At 43.7% G+C, this 20867-nt stretch overlaps 1 protein-coding gene across 1 annotated transcript in view; it reads left to right on the top strand.

Annotated features, from left to right (window-relative positions):
- The first annotated feature begins 208 nt into the window (after positions 1-208).
- The window catches only part of KCNK9 (potassium channel, two pore domain subfamily K, member 9), an 88219-nt gene continuing 67560 nt past the window's right edge, over positions 209-20867 (top strand). Inside the window, exon 1 of the mRNA XM_014965286.1 lies at positions 209-800. Within this exon, the coding sequence (XP_014820772.1) occupies positions 209-800 (592 nt within the window). The remainder of the gene's footprint in view (positions 801-20867) is intronic.

Below are 20867 nucleotides of genomic sequence, written 5' to 3'. Positions count from 1 at the left end.
CGGCCTCAGCCCCCCCTCCGCGCCCCGCCCGGGCTGCGGGGGATCCTTCCCCGCACCGCCGCCACAACTTCGCGGGGGGACCCGCCCGCCTCAGGACTCCGGTCCGGGGTCGCCGGCCCTTCTGGGGGGACCCGCCCGACATCCCCTTCCTTCGGCGGGGACCCCCTGCCCCTGGCCTGGGCGCTGGGGAGGAGCGGGGGTGCCCTGGATGGCCCTGCGCACTGGGACGGCTTGGTTTGGGCAGGTCCTGCGCAGAGTTTCCCGGCTCCAGGGCACCTGGTCCCGGCGCTCCAGCAGCCTCCTGTGTCTCTCCTCCTCCCAGGAACCGGAGCAGGCGGGCGGAGAGCGGCCGCCGCCGCAGCACAAGCTGCCCCGGAGCAGCGGCAGCAGCGGCGGCGGCGGAGGGCGCCGCCAGCCCCCCCGGCAGCTGCCCCCCTGCTGCGGTTGCTGCGGCCTGTCGGATCCCCGGGCGGTCAGGGGGGGACATGGTCCCCTCACTCGCCCCTTGCTGGCGGCAATGAAGAGGCAGAACGTGCGGACCCTGTCCCTCATCATCTGCACGTTCACTTACCTGCTGGTCGGGGCCGCCGTCTTTGATGCCCTGGAGTCCGACAACGAGATGCGGGAGGAGGAGAAACTCAAAGCCGAGGAGATCCGGCTCAAAGGAAAGTACAACATCACCAGCGAGGACTACAGGCAGCTGGAGTTGGTGATCATGCAGTCCGAGCCTCACCGGGCCGGCGTCCAGTGGAAATTTGCCGGCTCCTTCTACTTTGCCATCACGGTCATCACGACCATTGGTGAGTGGGGTGGCCCTCAGGGGCCAAAGACCTCCTGGTTGGGAGAAAGGGGGGAGGAGGAGGGGGCATGGCATGCAAAGGGTTAAGTGTGTAATGAGTCTTTTTTGGCTTTCCTCCCATGTTATGTAATTTACTGCTCTTCATGGGCACTTGTTGGACTTGGTGGTGTCCCGCACCTCTTCCTCTGGAGATGGAGGATGGGTGGGACTGGAGAGAGGAGTGGGACTGGCCTGGTTGGGGGATTGGTGCTGGCCAGGTGGTTACCACTGAACTGTGGCTTGGGTGGCGAGGAGGAGGAGGAGGGAAGAGGCAGGGTGATACTCTCCTGGGGTTCCCCGGAGAAAGAAGGAGGCCCTGTTGCCACCCTCTTCCTTTCACCCTTGCTTAAGAGACATGGGAAAAACTTAGGCAAAAGGCAGCTGGATGAGGATGAAGACGGTGAGGGCATGGGAACTGGATCAGCTGGGAAAGCCCTCGGTGTAGCCGAGCGTAGCCCTGCTTTCGCAAACTTTGTTTTGGCGTTGGCAAAGGCTGTGGTGGGGGTTCCCACAGCTGTGGTACCATGGCTGGGCCTCTCCTGGGTATTCCCAATGTGTTCCTGAAGTTTTTGCTGCAGCTGGAGCGTCTGATGTGCCAACAGGTCACAGTCTGTGTGTCTCCTCTTTGTGGGCACACGGTCTGACAGGCAAAACAATGCCCGCTGTCACATCCGTGCTGTCCAGCTTCCCAGATGTGCCATTTCTCTGGACAGTCGAGGGACAGTCAGTGGACACAGCCACAGGCTGTCATTTTGTAGGTCTCTGCTCCCCGCAGCTAAAGCGGAGCGTTTTGCCTAAAGTTTGCTTCTCTGCTGTAAAAAATAAATACAACGATAACTAGAGGCTGCAGAGTGCACGCAGAACTGCGCTGCAACTCGGGCTTTGGCTTGATGAGCAGGTTTGTTCTTCCTGGTTTTGTATTCATTAAGGTGGATTTACTGAGGCTGTTGATAACGTTCTTCTCCCAACACCTCTAGATGCTCCCCCCCTCATGAGATCTGGAAAGACCTCTCTTGCTCAGTGGCTTTTTGATAGTGCATTATATTGAACAGGACACGAAAGACTAGCTCTTTTATTAATACAGAAGGACTTGATCTTTGTACCAGTTAGAGCTTGTTACAAGAAATTTGCACATTGCCACCTGAAGATACTGACAGTTTACAGTAGAACGAGCTGTCTACTGCCCTTTGAGCAGTGTCTACTTGCATTTGTATTTGACTGGATTGTATCTGCGGCAGTAAAAATTTCCTTTGAAAGACCATCTGACTGTATAAAGCCTATTTGTCCCTAGAAAGATAAGATTTTAAAGGGATAGTCTCCTCTTCTTTTCTATTACCGTATATATATAAAATGCATATATTAATAGGTTATAGAATATAAAGTAGGATGTAACTTCGGCTAATGACTTAGATTTCCTGCTGTTCCTTATAATGTCAGAACTCTCCTTCCTCCTTTGGTCACTGATTCTCTCTTCCTTGATCTATCTCTTGTCATTTATTCGTGCTAAGTGAATACGGGACTGTCATGCCCCTCTGGATTACAACCAACCTTCCACGCACACGTCTGTGCACTCACAGTGTCCTATACTCCTGCCTAAGAGGAGGCTGCAATACTTTCTGCATTCTTAAACTCCGTTGGTGACAGGTAGAAAGGGCTGGTTTTACAGTAGTTTGCTGTTTTGATCATATTTTACCTGGAAACAAGTACAACTTGCTCGGGAAGTTTTAGCATTTTCTCCTGCAAAGAGCTGGGATTTGTTTAGGAAGCTCAGAGCACCTTAGCGTGCAGAGGATAGCATGCAGTTCTGTAGGCAGAGGCACTTTGGGATGTCAGAATTGTTTAAATTTAAAATGTGTCTAGCAACTGGGAACCACTGGGAGGAAAAGTGATAATAAAGAACGGTGCAGAAAGACAGACGTTCTTTAATGATTGTTCATTTGGGAAACCCTGCTCCAGGAGGATACGTGATCCATCTTTCAAAAGTTTATTAATAGTTACTATCTGCATCTTGCCAAATGCACTTCTGTTTTGTGTATCATCTTTGCAGTGCTAAAGTAGCTTTGTGATGTTATCTGGTCTACAGGTAGTCTGTAAAAGTGAACATGGAAGGTTTTTCTTTAATTTCTTATTTATCCTAAAAGAATTTGGTCCAAAGGGGGGGGGGGGAAAAAAGACTTTCTATACGTAAGTTTGCAGGAAAATAAGAGAAGGTTTCTCTCTGTTTCTTGCACGGGACAGTGATCTTAAATGTTCATATTAATCTTTTGTGATGGTTCTTCTTTTTAATCTGATTGTGTGTGAGCTCTCACATACATTTTCTTCTCCCTGTGAAATCTTCCAAACAGACTTCGAGAGGTACATGCGACGGTGTATGCATTAGGGAACACGCTGTAGTCAGTAGGTGCTCCTGCAAAAGTGCATCTAACTAACCATCACAGGCTGATTTTCAAAAGAGAGTGAACAAAAACCTGCTTAAAAAGCTGCTTAATCTAGAGTGGTGCATCTCTCTGCACAAAACTTCTCTTCGGAGGAGGGCGTTAGGAAGCAGCGGACCACAAAGTCTAGCAACACGCATGTGATACCAGACTAATTTATGTCGAACTTAATTGCTCTCCTTGAGGTTGCCGTGCTAGCAGCGCGTCTGAAGCCATCACCTCTCGTGCCTGCCTTGATTTAAACTACTGTGGCTTTAATTTAATCGCTGGCCGTGGACCACGAGCCAGCAACCGGTGATGGGGAGCCTGGCGGGGAGCGCGGCGCTGCCGGGCGGGGCTGCCGGTGGTGCTGAAGGGACAGCTCCCGCCGTGGTGCTGAAGGGACAGCTCCGGCCGCCGCCAGCTCCGACCGTCCCGGCTCCTTGGTCGGGCAACTTCACCGGCTTGTGGCTTCCTTCGAAAAGACATCACGACAGCCCTGTTGGGACAGGAGCATGGGATACTGAAGGTGTCCCTTCAGTGCGAGGCGAAGTGCTGAGATTTGGTCAACTCTCACATTTCTCACATTTTCCTCCAATCTACGGCGTTCGGCTTTCATTAGAAGGTGGGGGTCAGGGGGGTTGTTGCTCGCTTGCCAAGCTGAGTACTAAAGAAGCGAGGGCTAATCAAATAAACAGAAACAGGTTTTTTCACCTGTGACACAAGATTTTTTTCTAGTCTCCAGGTGTAATGGCGTTGGTTTTTTTAAAATTTTTTTTTTAACAACAAAAAAATTAACAACCGCAAGTGCTACAACATTTGACAACTCGCTCTTAAAACCCGTTAGCAGAAAAAAAAGACCCTACTTTCACAATATTTGGGTCATGTTTGAATTCTATGAAAGTTTTTAGGTGATCAAAAACAACGAATATGCTGTTCTTGGCTCTCACCAGTTGCTAAGTTTATTTCGGGATTATTCTCACTTCAGAGTTAGCTGGTCTTATTTTCTATCCGTTTCCAGTTACATAGCCAAAATGATGACAGGGATCAATTTAATCAAGTTCCCCATCCAGCTATTTGTCTTCTATGAGATACGCTGTAGAATACTCCCCAGAGTTCATGAAAAGGCTGGATAGGGTGGATGAAAACACCAACTTTTGAAAATAAAAGGTGATTCCTACTAAGTTTTAATGCCCTTTTCTACAGGTTTATAAGAGTGGGTAAACTTCTTCTGTGTAAGCAGGTGTCAACACTGTCAAAATGTGTTATTGGTATGGATATCGCTCCATCATTTAGGCCTTAAAGGGTGATAGTCATACTTGATTTAACACCACTGAGCTCTAGTAAACACTGAATATTTCTGGAGGCTTGTGCGGAATGTAAAGAACTGAAAGCTGTTTATGTCACCCTAAAATGAACTGAAACAACAAACAGATTGAGGATTTTTATTTTTTTTTTTTTTTCCTGAGAAGTGACTGTAAGGAGAGCAAAATTCAGACAGTGTGTGCTGTGAATTGCTAGTCTCTTTTTCTAGCTTTTAGGCCTTTGTTTCCAGTCTCAAACCTACTGTATGCAGTGACTGAACTATCCTGGTGAACGGAGACAAAATAATTTTTAAGAATGTGGTAAAAAACCTGTAATGGTGAATGGATAATGCACCTATTGACAGCTATTTGGCTACTGAGTAGCTAAACACTGAGGAACTGTCTACAGCCAGATGAGGACATTACATATTTCTGGCAGACAGTGGCTTGACAGGGAGTTTGAACCTGCATTAGTGAACTAAGCAAACACATGCTTTAAATCCATTTCAGGATAGTGGTTACGTCTCCATATACTTTCTCTGCATCACTTTACTCTTCTAAAATGGTTATAAAAATAGCAAGTTGGTAGTGTTGCATGTCTCTAATTTGGTTTAGAAAATTATGTGTTTTTATGTGTGAATTATTGTTCCTCCTTTAAGACCAGCCTCTGGTGTTTTGAGTCTGCTCTTGATTTTTGATGGATGGTAATACTTAGAGGCAGTCCACTGAAAAGTTTTGGGTAGGGAATCATGGGACGTGGGCAATTTGCAATGGAAAGAAAGAAAAGAAAGGAAGAAGACAAGACATGAAAAGGGAAAGACATAGAACAAAGACACCAATATTTTGGTCAGTTAACTTCTACATTCATGACTTGCCAGGACCATGAAGGTTATAGCTCATAGAAAAAAAAACAAACACAGAATAAAGTCACTTTATTATTATTAAACTCAAGTGAAAGTGAAGAGCAAGATTTTCTGGTGATAGGAATGCTAGTAGATGCACTGGAGTAAAGAATCTATTCATTTACACCATCTAAAGCTTCAGTCGAGAATAGTGGATGATCAGGTCTTGTAATATCTGCTACTGGTATCTCCTAGGCAAAGAGGAAATTGTCTTCAGTGAGCTGCAGGAAGACAAACTGTGCATAGGATTTTGCTCCCCTGCATAACTAAAATACTCTGCAAGATCTTTTCTTGCTATATTCTTTGTCTCATAGACAATTGAAAAAAATATATCAAAAAGAGTGTTCTGCTAACACAGAGGAGACTTTGTGGCTACTTTGCTCACATGTTTATAGAAACACTCCTGGAGTTCTTGAAAACTGGTTTTGCAATGATACCTCACATTCCTGCCAGAGGGACATTAGCAAAAGCTTTTTAAAAATCACTGATAAGCAAGGCAAAAATACGGCTCAGACTGATACCAAACTGCCACTTCCTGCTGTATGGCTTGCTGTCAGTGGAAATGCAATATCCAGTATGAGTCTGAAAACAGTTTGGGGGAAGCATCGAGAAGCCTCTAGCCACTCAGCTGGGTGATGCTGTCAGCAGATTTCCTTAGCGTAACCAAGCTTGAGAAATTAGTCTCTTGTCGTTTTTTAGGATTTGATGTCCTTTGATTTCCTCCTAACTATTCATAACTTTCTTCTTTAACTGAAGTGAGTGAGATTTAGATTAGGGGCGAGGACGCTCTTTCCAGCTGTCAGGGTGGTTGCATGCTGGAAAAGACTGCCTTAGGAGACTCTGGAATCTCCGCTGTTCGAGCATTGTAAAAAGAGTTTAGACAAAAATCTGTCAGGGAAGCTTAAGTTGTAGCTGCTTTTGCCTTTGGGGAGGAAGATGGACTGGCTGACCTCTTGAAGTCTTTATCAGCCATATGCTCTATGATTTTCTGAATCTTCCTTTTTCCACGTCTTGAGCTCTAATAGTTCCTAGACTAGCTTGTTTGTCTTGAGAGAAAACCAAAGATGTTTGAAATTCCATTTTCTCTACTGTATCGTCTTTGCTTATTGATTGCTTTTCTAGGCAGTTAACCCATTTACGTGCCTTTGCAAGTGTCAGCACAGAAATATCTGTGTTTGTCCACCGACAAGGCTACAAGTTAGAGGTGTTGGTGAGTCTTTTGGGAAAGAAGTTTTCTGAAGAAGAAAATGATCCTGCTGATACAAGGATGGTAAGCAGAAATTCACGGGGCAGAACTGGGAGGGAGAGGAGGTGTTCTAGACTAAGAATAAAGGAAGAAGTTTAGCTGTTAGATATGGGCTTATTCCTGCTTCAAGTAAAAAGAATAAAAATCCCTTTGCTTTCTCTGGGAACAGCATCAGAATGATTGAGGCTTGATCTAAAAGAAAACTGATTAATGGAGAGCTTGTGTTTTGGACACCATGGGTTTTGAGACAGGTGCTGCTCGTCTGATCAAGGACCAGAATGCTGTTGTCTTCTTTTGAAGGCAATGTGAGCTGAGGTGCTTAGTTCCTTCAATGTTGAAGCATATTCCTTCATAAATGCTGAAAACCATGCTCATGACTTCGAGCTGGAGTTACACAGCACTTTATATTCAGAATGCTGTGCTGACATTAGGTGATTCATCTTCACAACACCTCTGTGTAAAAATTACCCTCAATTTAGAGACAAGAAGATAAAATGACTTGCTGAAGATTCAGGTTGGGAAATATTTCTAATTGCCAAACAGCTCACTTCTGTCTCTTTCAGACCACATGGCATTAGTTTATAGCCAGATTAAACAGTGAAGATGAACCAAAGGCAGAGATCCATAATGATTTCAAGGTGATATTACCGAATTCCCACAGCTTAGGTCTCCTGACATGCACTAACAGCAGAACCTGGAGCTTTATTATGTGAAGGAGTGTATATGATTCTGGGTAATTATCTCTGTTATTACTACGTGTCTTCTGTCAAAGGCCCTTTAGGGTTTTTAGGTATCCAGTTTCTGTGGATGTTTAATGAAAATCCTTGACTGGATCTGGAGAAAGGCCACATCAAATATCCCCCTCCCTGGTAACAGATGCTAGCAAGGACGCTTGCTGGTGATGCAGAACTAATCAGTAAGAGTCCTTGCTGCTTCTGAGTTGAACTAAGAGGTTACTGTGGACTTGCAACAGATGTTTGCTGTGTGTAGCAGGCCTAGCCATCTCTTTTCGGCTTGTGGATATTTTTGAGTGAAGCCATGGACTACTTCTGAAATTTCACATATATAGATTGCTGTGATGCAAAAAACTAAATTGAATTTGTTACCTTCTCTAGCTTATAGTCCATGAAACATACTGACTTCAGATTAAAATATATAGATAGAGTCATCCTCCCAGGCTACCTGTACTCTACCAGGTGTCTGTTTGATTGCTTGTTGATTACCTTCAACCAACATTGATATTGTTGGTGATGTAGCTATGGCAGTTTCTTTGACTAAAGTGAAAGGGTCGATGGATTAGGAAATGTTAGGCAAAAAATCTCCAGAAGTTAAGTCCTGATCCAAAGTCTGTCGTAAATAATGTTTTAATAATGTTGTAAGAGGATATTTTGAGCCACAGTGGTTTTGGATCAGGCCATTATTTGCCGTGAATTCTACAATGCAAGGAGCTCTATTCTATAGCAAACCAACTCGTGGTTGGAAAATATCTGTAACAGCAGTTTTCAGATTTATTTATTCTTTAATAATGAAGCAAACAGAGTTTGTGGAGTTAGAGCATATGTTGACTTTGGCATTTATACTAATCTTTATTTTTTTAATTGAAAGTGAAAGGATAAACTATATGCCTACTCCATACCTTAAACTTGGAGCAAAGGGAAATCTTGAGGAAGAATGTTGATGCTTTTTATTCCATTTATTTGTTTTGGTGCTGGGTTTTTTTTTTCATTTTGCTTTCTTTCATTGCTGCCAGACAGTTAACAGTGTATTTCGATCCAATCTCTTCTGCTACACTGAGAAGCATTTTGGGTTTTTTTGCACACTTACTTCTTTTCTGTTTTGGGGGAAGAACTCCTAAGTTTCTTAGAAGTTTTTTTTCTTTTTAAGAAGTTAAGTGCCCATTTTTTAAAATATCTGGCCAATTGCCACAAGAGGCTTGTGCAGTCGTCAGCTGGTCAAAGGGTTCAGTGTCCTTTTTAACTGCTTTCATTATGGAGATGATTAGGACATGTCAGTGAAAGACATATCTCTATTAAGTCCTCATGTATTTGTTACTTGTTAGGATGATTAGGAGGGAATAGACTCTATTGTCCTTTCAATTCCTTGCACCAGCAAGAAAGAAAAGCATCAGAGAAAAGCAGACAAGTAGTGGGGTTAAAAGATATCTAATGGGAAGCTGGTTGTCTCCTTGCTCCCCACCACAGAAGAGGATCTCTCTCTTTGCTAGCAGCGGGAGCCTTCTCTGAGAAATTTCACAGAGAGCTTTAGGGCACAGACTGATGAATGAAACCTGCAGCAGCTCCCTCTAATTGTATAGTGCGGGGAGATTAGCTATGAGGAAATGTTTGTAGACTCCCAATTTAGGGATATTCTTGACATATTGAAGGGAAGGTAGAAATAAAAGAGATCTACTCCCAAGGCAATTGGCACTGTCAGCAGCTTCTAATGTATGCTACTATTAACTTGTTACAGAGATGTTTTTGGGTGCAGATAGAATATTTTATTTCTTCCACCCTTTTTTCTTTTGACATCCTCTAGAGAGGATGTCCTTCTCCTATGTTTAAACCACCACAGGCCATTGCTATGGGAACTGTTTCAGAAATTAACTGTCACAACAAACCTGTGACCACCTGGAGTTTTAAGTTGTCACTTTGTTGCATTTCACACCAGTCTGGAAGTTTTCAGGCCCAGACACAGTAGGAAAAGGCATTGAATACTCTTCTTTCAAAGGTCTAGGCCTCCATTACTTGAACAAATGAACAGTTACTGTTAGAATCATAGAATCATTTAGGTTGGAAAAGACCTTTAAGATCACTGAGTACAGCTGTTAGCTGTTAATAGTTTGGACTGTATTCTGAAACAGCTCTGACCACTCAGGGAAAATAGGGTTATAGACAGTAAAAATTTTTAGAAATCTGCAGTTTGGTACTTAGATTAACTTTGCTCTGGAAACTTGAGGACCTGCAATAAAATGAACTCCAGCAGCAAGAAGGATGTGGAGCCCTGAAAGTACAGCTCTGCACACAGGCTGTGTCATATAAGATACTACATCTGAAATGTTTTAAAACTATTCATGAAACTCACCATTACAATCTTGCATCAGAGAAACACCTCGTACCTGCAGAAGTGACTTGAAGTCTCAGTGCCCTCCCACCATTTTGCTTGTCTTTGGGAATGTCTTGGCCTTGCAGAAGTAAACCAGGAGTTCTAGAAGAATTCCTTACAAGACGAAGGATATAGTATTTTCTGCTGAGGACTAAAACCAGTAAAAAGGTGCCCTTTCAGCATTATTCAGGACTGTTACATATACTAAGCTGTCAAAAAAAATTGATTGACCTAGAATACTGAAGAGGAAGAAAGCATGTTTTGGGATGTGGAAGTCTGGAGACCAATGTTTAGGGAGTGCGAGTCTCTCCCAGCATTTGAAGGGATCTACCCACCATCACTCCTGTTGTGGTTTCAGCTGGGATGGAGTTGACTTTCTTACTAGCAACTGATATAGTGCTATGTTTTGGGTTTGCGTTGGGAATACCGTTGACAGTGCATTAATGTTTTTTGGTGTTGCTAAGCAGTCCAGGCCTTTTTTGCTCCTCACATCACTCCACAAGTGAGTAGGGTGGGAGTGCATAAAACGTTGAGGGGACACAGCTGACCCCAACTGACCAAAGGGATATTCCATGCCATATGATGCCATGCTCAGTATATAAAGCTGGGGGAAGAAGAAGGAAGCAAGGGATGTTCGGAGTTTATGGTGTTTGTCTTCTCAAGTAACAGTTAAGCATGATGGAGCTCTGCTTTCCTGAGGATGGCTGAACACCTGCCACCCCATGGGAAGAGGTGAATTCATCCCTTGTTTTGCTTTGATTCCGTGCGCAGCCTTTGCTTTACTTATTAAACTGTCTTTATCTCAACCCATGAGTTTTCTCACTTTATCTCTTCTGATTCTTTTCCCCATCCCACCATGGGGGAAGTGAGCAAGCAGCTGCGTGGTGCTTGGTTGGAGCTGGGGTTAAACCATGACAACTCCACCACATCATCCATAAATGTCCCTGATCTAAGGTTTGTTTGCTCCCGGACACCAAATATGATTTACCATTGCAGTCTTTTTTTGCAATATTACTTAGGTGTGTTAGAAACGAGATAAAGCTAATTCTAGGCAACTGGTTGTTCAAACAACAACACTGGATCTGTGCCATCAGAAGCACCTGGAAATCCCAGTGATTTGACCTGAATTCTTCAGTTGACCTTTCAAGTCGTATATTGAAAATTCTCAAACTCTCTCCTTCAGAGTTTTTCCTCTCCTTTGCTGTTTTATCTGGGAATGAACATCCCAAGAAGATGAAGGAGATGGTAGCTGTTCAGTCTGTACTGATGCCCTATCAGCATTTGCATTCTTTTCTGGTATTTTCATCTGACAAACAAATAAATGATCAGTCTTCTGGCAGCAAAGGCTTAAGCTCATGATTTGCTCTTAAAACACATCCTGCCTAGTAGTAAAAGGCCCGTTATTTAAAGGGCACTTTTCAAAACAATTAGGGCGTTAGTAGCAATGTGTTTGCCTTAATGAGTGCACTCTGCCAATCAGAGGAAACAACATAAGCTGATACCTACCTATGTAGGCCAACAGAAGCAAATTAGCAGTGTTACAAGTCAGTTCGTGAATGTGCTGCACATCCAAGAGTTTTATTTTAATGCTTGAGAAGCACTAGGTATGATTCAGATTCAGAATGGCTTCAGTTTTGTTTTCTTCCCATATATCCACCCCAATTATATTTTTATTTAGAAGCCTTTGTGCCACTATGCTTGTGATTGCTTAATCAGTATGGCTTGCATTCAGCTCTGATTTGACTTGGACTGGCATCAGAGATAATTTTTTATAAAGCCTCAGTCTTACTACGTTGCAGTTGTTTTATGACGTTTGAAGTAAATGTCCTTAATGATATAGGTAGGTCAGCTGCTGGCTTTTTGGTATTTAATTTTTAAAGGTTTCAAGAGGTTTCCCTTTTCTCAAGATGGGCTACAGTAAAGGCTGGTGGCACTAAAGAGGCAGATGTATATGGTACTTAAGTGGTAGATGTGGCTCCACGTATCTAGCAATAGTTATCACAATGGAAGTTGCTGGCTTTTGAGCATATGCGGTCCTGATTTGGATGACTAGCTGAAATCTGACCACAGGTTGGGTGATGAGCAGTTAAAAGATATTTCCACGATCTCTTGGAAAAGAATCCAGTCTGGGGAGCTTTTCAAATCTGACCAAAATCATGGCCTGTTCCTGAAGAACTTGAGTGCAGCACAGTGAATAAGAAAAGCTGTTAAACAACAGCAAGGAAGAGTTAGAGAAATAATCTTTCTAGCAGTGATACTAGGGAAACGCTGAAATACATTGCCTGGGGAGGGTGTGGGCTCTTTTTTGCTAGGGCTTGAGGAACCGGATAGACAAGCATCTGTCAAGAATGACCTATGCAAACTGTCCTGCCTTGCGGCAAGGTATGGACTAGCCTCCTCCTGCCTTATTTTTAATGGTTCTGTACACACGCAGGCTGTTTGAAGTTTGTCTTGGATCTTGCTTGGGATCTATGTAAGTTTATCTTGTTCTTTTTTGCTGAAGGTTCCTGCTTCCCTGAGGGATTATCAGTGCATTCAACAATTTTTTCTCCAGCTGAATATCTGGATAAGAATCAAACCTCTTCTCTAAGCAGCAACTGCTCACTGTCAGCAGTGTAACCAGTTTTTTATGGCTGCTGTTTGAACAGCTCTACCAGTGGCTGTTGCAGGGAAAAACAAACATACTGCCTATCTTTAAAAAAGGGACAGGAGAGAACACGGGGAGTTAATGCTCAGTCAACCTAAATTTGATACTCAGAAAGATATTTGACCAAGCTGTTAAACAATCAGTGTGAAAGTACCTAGAGGATAACAAGGGACAAGCTGGAACAAAGGCAAATTTTTCTTGAGTAACATCATACTTCTCTGGGGTTTTTGTTGTTTTGTTTTGTTTTTCAATAGAGTAGCTGATCCAGCTGATAGTGGGGGAACAGTAGATCTTCAAATGTATTACATATGTGGCATTATAATAGCATTGAGTTCTCATAATTACAGTAGGAAAACATAGACTGGATGGAATTGCCACAGGTGGGTGCAATGTCTGGATGCACACACACTGTGGCTGGACTTACCGCATGTATGAAAAGCTCATGCACTGTGCAGATGGTTGTAAATGGGGCAGAAAATACAAACCCAGTGCCCCCCTGCTACATCACATAATTTCACAACAGGATATAAAAAAAGGAAAAATATTTATCAGTAGTTTTCAGTCAAATTGGATGGACTTAACATGTACAGTCTTACAAGGGTCTGTCTTGTGGTTGGTACTATTAAATTTTCCCATTAATGCTTTGGCTGATAGAACAGAGAGTATACATTGTAATCGTTGAGAGGGGCAGCTTGTGCTTTGGAGGGTGGGAGCAGAATACAAAATGGTTTTGATAAATTGTAGCAATGCTCTGAAATCAATATAGTGAAATTCAATAAAGACAAGTGCGAAGTATTACACTGCAGAAGGAAACATCAAATGCACATATCGAAAAATGATGCGAACTGACTAGGTGCAAGCACTGCAACATCATGCTGATAAAGTGGATTGCAGTTTAAATATGAGTCTATGGTGTGAGATGTTCAAGACAGGCAAGTGTTGGATGTAAGTCACAGAAGGTAGATATTCTGGTTTTTTGGGGGTTGGTAAGGCTTCACCTTGAAAACTAGGTCCAGTTTTGGGCACACTGCTGTGAGAAAGGAACAGAAAAATCAAAATGCCTTGAGAAAACTTGACCTGTATTAAGTGTGAAGTAGACAGAGATTGTTTAGTCTGGAAAAGAAATATATGAAGAAAGGAATAATAACAGGCTTTGATTATGTGAAAGGTTATTGTAAAGAGGACAGTGATAAGTTTTTTCTGCATATCTACCCAAGGTTTACTCCTCAGCACAGTAGATGTAGTTTCATTGTCAGCTGTGAGAACAGCTGTAACATGATCTGTAAGGAACCTCCGAAGTGCCAGTAGTAGGATATTTATATGAATGGATTAAAGAGTTGTCCAACATGCATGGGCTTGGTATACCTCAGCCTGCTTCAGATCTGAATGGACTCGGTTACCTTCTGATGTCCCTCCAAGCCATGTGTTCCTAGGAGCTGGGTGGGTGATAGCTGCTCTACAGGAGCTGACTGATGAGTTAAGTAAGCCCTAAGTGATGGACTGAAGATCTAATCATGCTGAAACAGGTCAAATAGTTTGTCGAGGTTTCTCCCAGCCCTCAGTTTCTGGGATTATACACTATATAGATGTTTCTGAGTACTGTGCTAAATGTACAGCAACATTTGCTATCTGGCAGTGGACTTCATTATGGTCAAGGCTGAACTTGCCTTTAAGACAGCTGTTCTGCTAGAATGGGCATCAATATGCATGTTGCAACCCCTGCTCATTTTGCGTTTTGGGTTATAGATTCTGTCATGCTGAAACAAAGAGGTTTCTCCTCTTTCCCTAAATTCCATGCATACAAACCAGCAATTTCCATAACACAGACAATCATCCAATCTGTTATCTTGGCAGACACCAATGCCTTTCTACTTTGGAGGAAGGAAATCTATCCCATAATACACCTGTGCAATATATGACGATGGTGATTTCGTTGCTAACCCCCGCAGCAATCAGTTTATGCCCTCAAGCATGGGATTTGATTATCCTTGTCATTATCTTAGCTACAAATGTTATTAGCAGCCATAAAATTGTCCATTAAAGTGAGAGGAATTACTTGCCTGCACCAAGGGGAGAACAGATAATTTACTACATAGATTTTAAGCCCAAATGCACTTTTTTTCTAGAAGAGCCCTCTAAGCCTTTGTGCAAGCCTCCATTTTTGTATTTCAAAACCTCCTTTCCCCTCCATGGGCTTCAAGGATGGGTCTTTATACTGTAACAGTGAGACAGATACATGTTGTTTTTGAAATAACCTTGAGATCATGACCATATAGTTTTTCACCTTCCATGGCTTCTTCTCTAATTCTGGAAGTGAAGATGCCCAGACTTTGCCTGGGTTCCCTAATTTCTAGACTTCAGTGTTGGCCTGGGCTTCACTTACACACAAACAGTTCTGGATGCCTTGGGCTGACTTTGCACCCACGGACTGACTGTACATCACTGATTGAGTGTAGGATCAGTTGATCTGCTCCTGGCAGGGTCATTTTTAAAGGTTTACTTGATGCTGCAATACTAGGTTTTTTATGAGAGGAAGAAATGATGTATCACAGGGGCCAAGAAAAGATGCTGTGTCTGAGTGGGTGAGATCCAGGGTAGTGTCTGAAAAATTTCTTTGTCTTCACTGGGACTGGCTGATTCATTCCCTTCCCACCACCCTGTTAATTCCTGCTCATATATCAGTTCACCGTAAAGCTGCATATTATTCCCATGTGGTACTGCGTTCCCGCCCCCTTCCATCAACAGGGAGTGGGAGAGACCACCCACGTCTTTCCCAACAGACAAAAATGGTGGATCCTGACAGACTGGGGCAGATTCTGATCACAGTCGCTCTCTGCAAATCCTGTGGAACCTGGTTGTTTTTGTGTATTTGTTGGCTTTAAACTGAGATGAATGTGTGCAGAATCTGGTCTGGAGAGCCTGTATTTTGAAGGAAGCATCCCCTCCTACTCACCCAACAAATTCACACACACACACACAGTGTAGCATCAATATTAGCTCTTGTGGCAAATGGAAAACGTGGCAGTGGCCTGAAAGGAAGAGAAAATGTTCTCAAACAGGGCTTAAAAAAGTAAATAAACATCATATAACCAACAAAATCAATACAGTTCCCTATTAGCTATTACAGATACCTCTGTCTTTGTCTCCATCATACTGCACACATTTCAGTGTATAACCCAGGGGACCTCATTTCAGAACTTGGAGATGGTATATTAAATGCAAGGTCTGGGATAGAAGGCCTGACAAAGATTGATGTTAAATAACAGAAGAGGTTTTCCCTTTCCATCCCCAAAAGAGCATTAACTGAACCAAAGAAGTGTAAATATATATCCAAACGGTTATATATTAATGGGTGTTTCAATGGTATTAGAAACAACTCCTCAAAAGCTCTTTTTTTCTGAGTCATCTCCACTGACTTAAAAAATGACTTTGTAAGAACAAACATTAGGTTCAGGATGTCCAAGAGGGGACAGCCTTTCAGCTTTCTGCATTCTAAAAGCTTTATATTCCTCAGCTGCTCTTCTGCTTGGAGGGAATCCTAGATGGAGGAATGTCCTTATGCTTTCCAGTCTCATGGCCTCATGGCCTTCTTACTTTACTCTTCCCATCTTCTACCACAATCAGTAACACTCAGTCTATCCTTTCAGGCTTCTCTATTGAATTTTTTCAAGCCAAGCTGCTCTTGGCTGCTGAAGGCATTCCCTCTTCTCCTCTTCCTTTGAGAACTTGATGTCCCTATTGATCCAGGAAGCTAGAGACAGGACTGTGGACTAAGCAGGTGGTTGATGATCTTCCTAACCAGAAGACTAGACTGTGTCATCAACTGTCTTGGAGGAAGTTGTGTTAGATTTAAAAGGAGGAAATGGTCCTGTGGCCCAGGGCTATTCTTTGCTTGCTTGCCTAATGTATATAATACTGGGGGAACATACTGTGTGCTTTGAATAGTGACTTTTGCTTCCATTCACAGTGCAGAGCTCCTTGCTGAGGAGAGGCTGGCAAGTTTTCCTGCACAGCACATTGGTAGAGACTTTGAAGAAGAGGAAGAAGCTGGAAATGTCTATTAGGACAAAATGGACCATTTCTTGGAATCCTTCATTCAGGTGATTTCCTGAAGCAGAAATGTCTGGTTTTGGTGGTCTTCAGTCTCCTAGTGTTTTAGTTCTGTGTATCAGAAAAGATGTGCATGCTCACTGAGGCTGCTGGAGGGCCATAGGAGCTGTGCTGCACTGTGTTTGCTTTTCTATTGGAATGATAGTGTCACCTGAAAAGTAGATTGATAGACAGATAGACAGATAATTTGTTTTCTTTTGTATGTAACCTTTTAATGTGTCGTGCTCCAACTCTTTTACAAGTGTCCGTAGGCCCTCTGGGAGGTCCAAAGCCTTTCATCTTGAAGGAGAGACAGAAGTCTTTTGTCTCTCCTCTGGCTTCTCCTTCGCCTCCCAACTGCAGCACTTGATGTCGATCTTGCTGCTCAGAGTGCCTGCAGCGCGTGCGAGACCTGGGGGCCCGGGTTTCTTGTCTCTTTAATGGCATTCTGTGAGCTTGTGTTCTGAGAGAGACAGAAAGATCAATGGCTGTGCAAGTGCACTGCACTTGATTTTGCTTACACCAATATGAATCGATTGACTTCACTGAGTTATGAGGGATTTACAGTTGGGGGGGGAGAACAGATTCTGACCTAATGGCTCCAAAAGAGGCTTTTCTTGGATGAGCAATGTAATTAGAGCACTGGAACAGACAGATTTCGTGACTCATCTGTGGGTCTGCAGTCTTTTCTTCGCTTCTAGTAGGGTGTTCACTAATGTCACCACACGTTCATTTCACCCATGGGCTGATCTAATGATGGACCAACCTTTGCTTGAACAGAGATCCCTACTCTGCTTCAAATCATCCTCCAATCTTCATGTCACTGTCCTAACTTTATTTACTGCAGAGCACCCTAGGAAGGGACCAGCAAGCTCAGGGCCAGACACTCAGGGTAATGGAAAGTTTCCACTTTCTTCCTTTGTTGCAGTAAAGCAGAGGGTTAAAAAAACAGAAGTAGAGAGGCAGGGAGAACAGATTGATGTCTGGGTCCACTTACTAATCCCAAATATGTGTCTTAGCAAGTGGCAAAATGGTGGAGCACATGTGCCAACAACAACCTGCTGTGTATGTCTAGCTAGAAAGCAGTACATGCATTTTGAGATCATTAGAGCTCTTTTTCAGAGCTGGTTGGAGGTCTGAGGAAATATTTTTGTCAGAAAAGTTTTGGGAAACTTTTGGACAACATTCCCCAAGTTTAGGGAAGAGGACATACATAGTGGTCAGCGTAAAAGGGACTGAGCCTGTGTTTGGAATGAGTGGAGCTGAGCATAGTCATGAGGCTCAGGTGTCTGAAGGCTATGCTGGGAACAAGGGCTTGATGGAGAGGTGGCAGCACTCAGGAGGTGGAGGTGGTGCAGCTTTGGCTGCTGGTTCTCCTTTGGTTGCAGTGCAACAGGCACTGGAGTTGGGGGCCAGCTGTTGCAGTGTGGCTGGTGGCCATGACCATGACAATAACAGTAGCAGGGTTGTGTGAGAGTTTCAGGAAAGGGTAGGGACACAGTGATGCAGTGGACTCAAGTTGAGCATGGTGTGGAAGAGGTGAGGCATAGACACCACATTTAACATTACTGAGGATGCCTCCAAAAGGTTGAGGGCCATTGATATGGGGAACCCAATTGGAGGTGCCTACCTTACACTCAACCCTATTATTTGTGCCCGTGTGCTATCTTCTGAAGCCTTCATGATATCAGTGTGCATCTCCTCCAAAATCACAACCTACTGCAGCTGTACCTCGGCTAGATTTAGCCTTCCTAAGTGCGTTGCTGCTAGCATGGTACTTGGCTCAGATTGAGAGGCCCACCTTGGGAGCAGGTGAATTGCTGTGTGCTGAATTGTGTGCCTCGCCACTTGGCAGTGACAACAGCACAGCTATATCTGCAGTTGGATTTGATGTTGGTTTTCTTCTGATTTGCCACTCACTGAAACTTAGAGCCAGTCACGATGATTGGTCCTGTCCTTGGATTTGAGCCCTGATGCACCGGGCTCTGTACCAGCATGAAATTCAGGGTAATTTCAAAAAAGTGTCTAGAAGACCACAGAACTAAAGCTCCATTTTCAAAAGTAGCTTTTGCACTTAGGAGGCTAGTTTCCAAGCCAAGTAAGTTTGTACCTGCCAAATACAGGTTTAGAAAACAGGTTGGTTGGGGTGTGAAGTCATTGAAGAACATGTGAAAAATATGCTTTTCAGGATAGTTGAAAAAAAAGGGGTACAGGTGCCTGGTAACTCTGAGTCCTCTGGTAATCCACCTCCTCAGCTACCTGTCACACAAACTTCTCTTGGAAGATTTTCCTCTCCTGTTACTCCTGAGGGACTAAGTCACCATGTGAAGTATTAATGAAAGCTGCAGTAGGTGCTTGTCTGCTTGTACAGAGAAGTCAAAACTGCTCTTTCTGCATGTTGGCTCACAATGTACCAACTCCTGTTGATGTTCACAGGAACTTGCTGAATACCTGTGAACACAGGAGTAAGTCACTGCCTTGGAGAAATTTCTGTTGCTTTGAAACAAGACGTAACTGAGTGCAACGAGTAATAGGATGGAAGGAGAAGAAATAATGAAAATAATAGCAGTTATGTTCTACTAATTGCTCTCAGTTGCCACCATCACTGACTAGCTGAAGAATTTACCCCAAGAAAGATACTGGCCTTGTGGGTTAGTTCAGGGCATCTTTTATGTCCAAGATGCTGTGAGGAACAATGCCTGGAGACATTTTTTGAAGAAGCCAAAAAATGCTAGTCACAGCTGGCACAAATGGTTTTGCAGATGGGGAAGTGGGTGAGAAGAAATGGGTGTTGGGAAAGATGGAGCAGGCCCATGCGGTCATGAAAAGCTTGAAGATGTGGGAAAAAAAGAAGTCAATAGAGAGGGAAGGGTGAAGTTCTTGAGGTATTGTGCTTCTCACAATGGAAGTGTTGACCTTGGTTTCCTTTGATGTTTATTTCAAGATTGGTGAGGATGTCCCACCTGAATGGGGTAGCCTGCAGGTATAGAACATCACAGCTCATGCGAGTGCTGTTTAGAACACAACTCAGTTGACCTTCCCTGGGATGCTGGTGCTATTTGGACTTGGCCGAGGGCTTTCTTTATGCCTGGCATCATTGTGGGGATCTGGATGCGGGATGCACTGTTCTTCCTGAAAGAGTCTGAAGCTACCTATTTTGTTTTTTAAGTCTCCAGAGATAAGCACTGCTGTATGTTCCCAGGCTATTTGCACTGCACAGTAATGTGGTCTAACAGCACAGGAGGTTCACACAGCTCAGAAGGTTGCGACGTAGGCAGGGCTGAAGCCTCCCAGTAGAGTGTTCCCTGAACCTATAGGTTTCGTGTGCTCTCAGCACACATCCTAAGCATCACTCTCATTAGTAGTGCAGCTCTAACAGTCACCAACGCTTTTCAGCAAACTTTGGGGTTAAAACACTGGTGAGAGAAATGTAAAACTCTTCTCACTTTTGTGACCTGTGGAGGTATTTGGCTGTGGAAACAGTCATACCTCAGCAGGATTAGATAATGTCCAAGTAGAAATGCTAGACTTACGGCATTGAAGCCAGGTTGTTGATCAATAACCCGCAATCCTAATTTTCCAAGCCCAGGTACTTCTTAATGACTTCAGCTGGATTTGTGGACACCTTCCAGCTTTGGGTGTCTTGAAACAGAGCTCTAAGGAGGGAAGCCACTATCGCAAGTGTGTGGCAGATATGCTGATGCTTCTGTTTTCAGTCTGGGGGCAGGGCCATGTAAGCCTTCCCGGAGCTGTTCTCTAGGTTAAACCACGCTCGGGGAGTACTAAATACTGTCGTTATTACCTGTGTGACTGCATAGAGAAAAATTACCTCAGGGAAGAAGGAACTGGTCAAATCCACTCTCCTGGCTGTGTCACCCCGAAGAAGAATTTTGATTGAGAGCAGGACAAGTCCAAGCTGCCGTGATGCTCAGCTGCCGTCATTGTAATGCTGAGGCAGATGTGCCGCTTCCTCTCCGGATTGTGTATGTTGAGCACGTTTCGGTAGTGCTCTGAGTTAACATTTTTTTTCTCTTCCTCTACAGTGCCAGTCATTGCCTTTTCTTCATTTTAGTGATTAATTGCTCTAAATACTCCTGCTCCTGGACTGCGGGAGTACAATTTCTGAGCTGTATTTCATTTGAACTTGCTATGCAAGTACAAGCGAACTTGGGGGAGTGCACACACCCACGTATTGCTAGGTAGAGATGGTTGCCAAAAGGACACCGAGTAAAAGAACAGTTAGTTCTTAAACAAGGGTATAATCTAATAAGCCAAAAAAGAGAAAATTACATACTGGAATCTTCAGTGCCTTCTCCCTCCCCCCC

The sequence above is a fragment of the Calidris pugnax genome, unplaced genomic scaffold, assembly GCF_001431845.1.
Source record: "Calidris pugnax isolate Ruff unplaced genomic scaffold, ASM143184v1 scaffold41, whole genome shotgun sequence".
In the NCBI taxonomy this organism is placed as follows: Eukaryota; Metazoa; Chordata; class Aves; order Charadriiformes; family Scolopacidae; genus Calidris; species Calidris pugnax.
The sequence above is the reverse complement of the archived record's forward strand: the minus strand, read 5'-3'. Positions and strand labels throughout refer to the sequence as shown.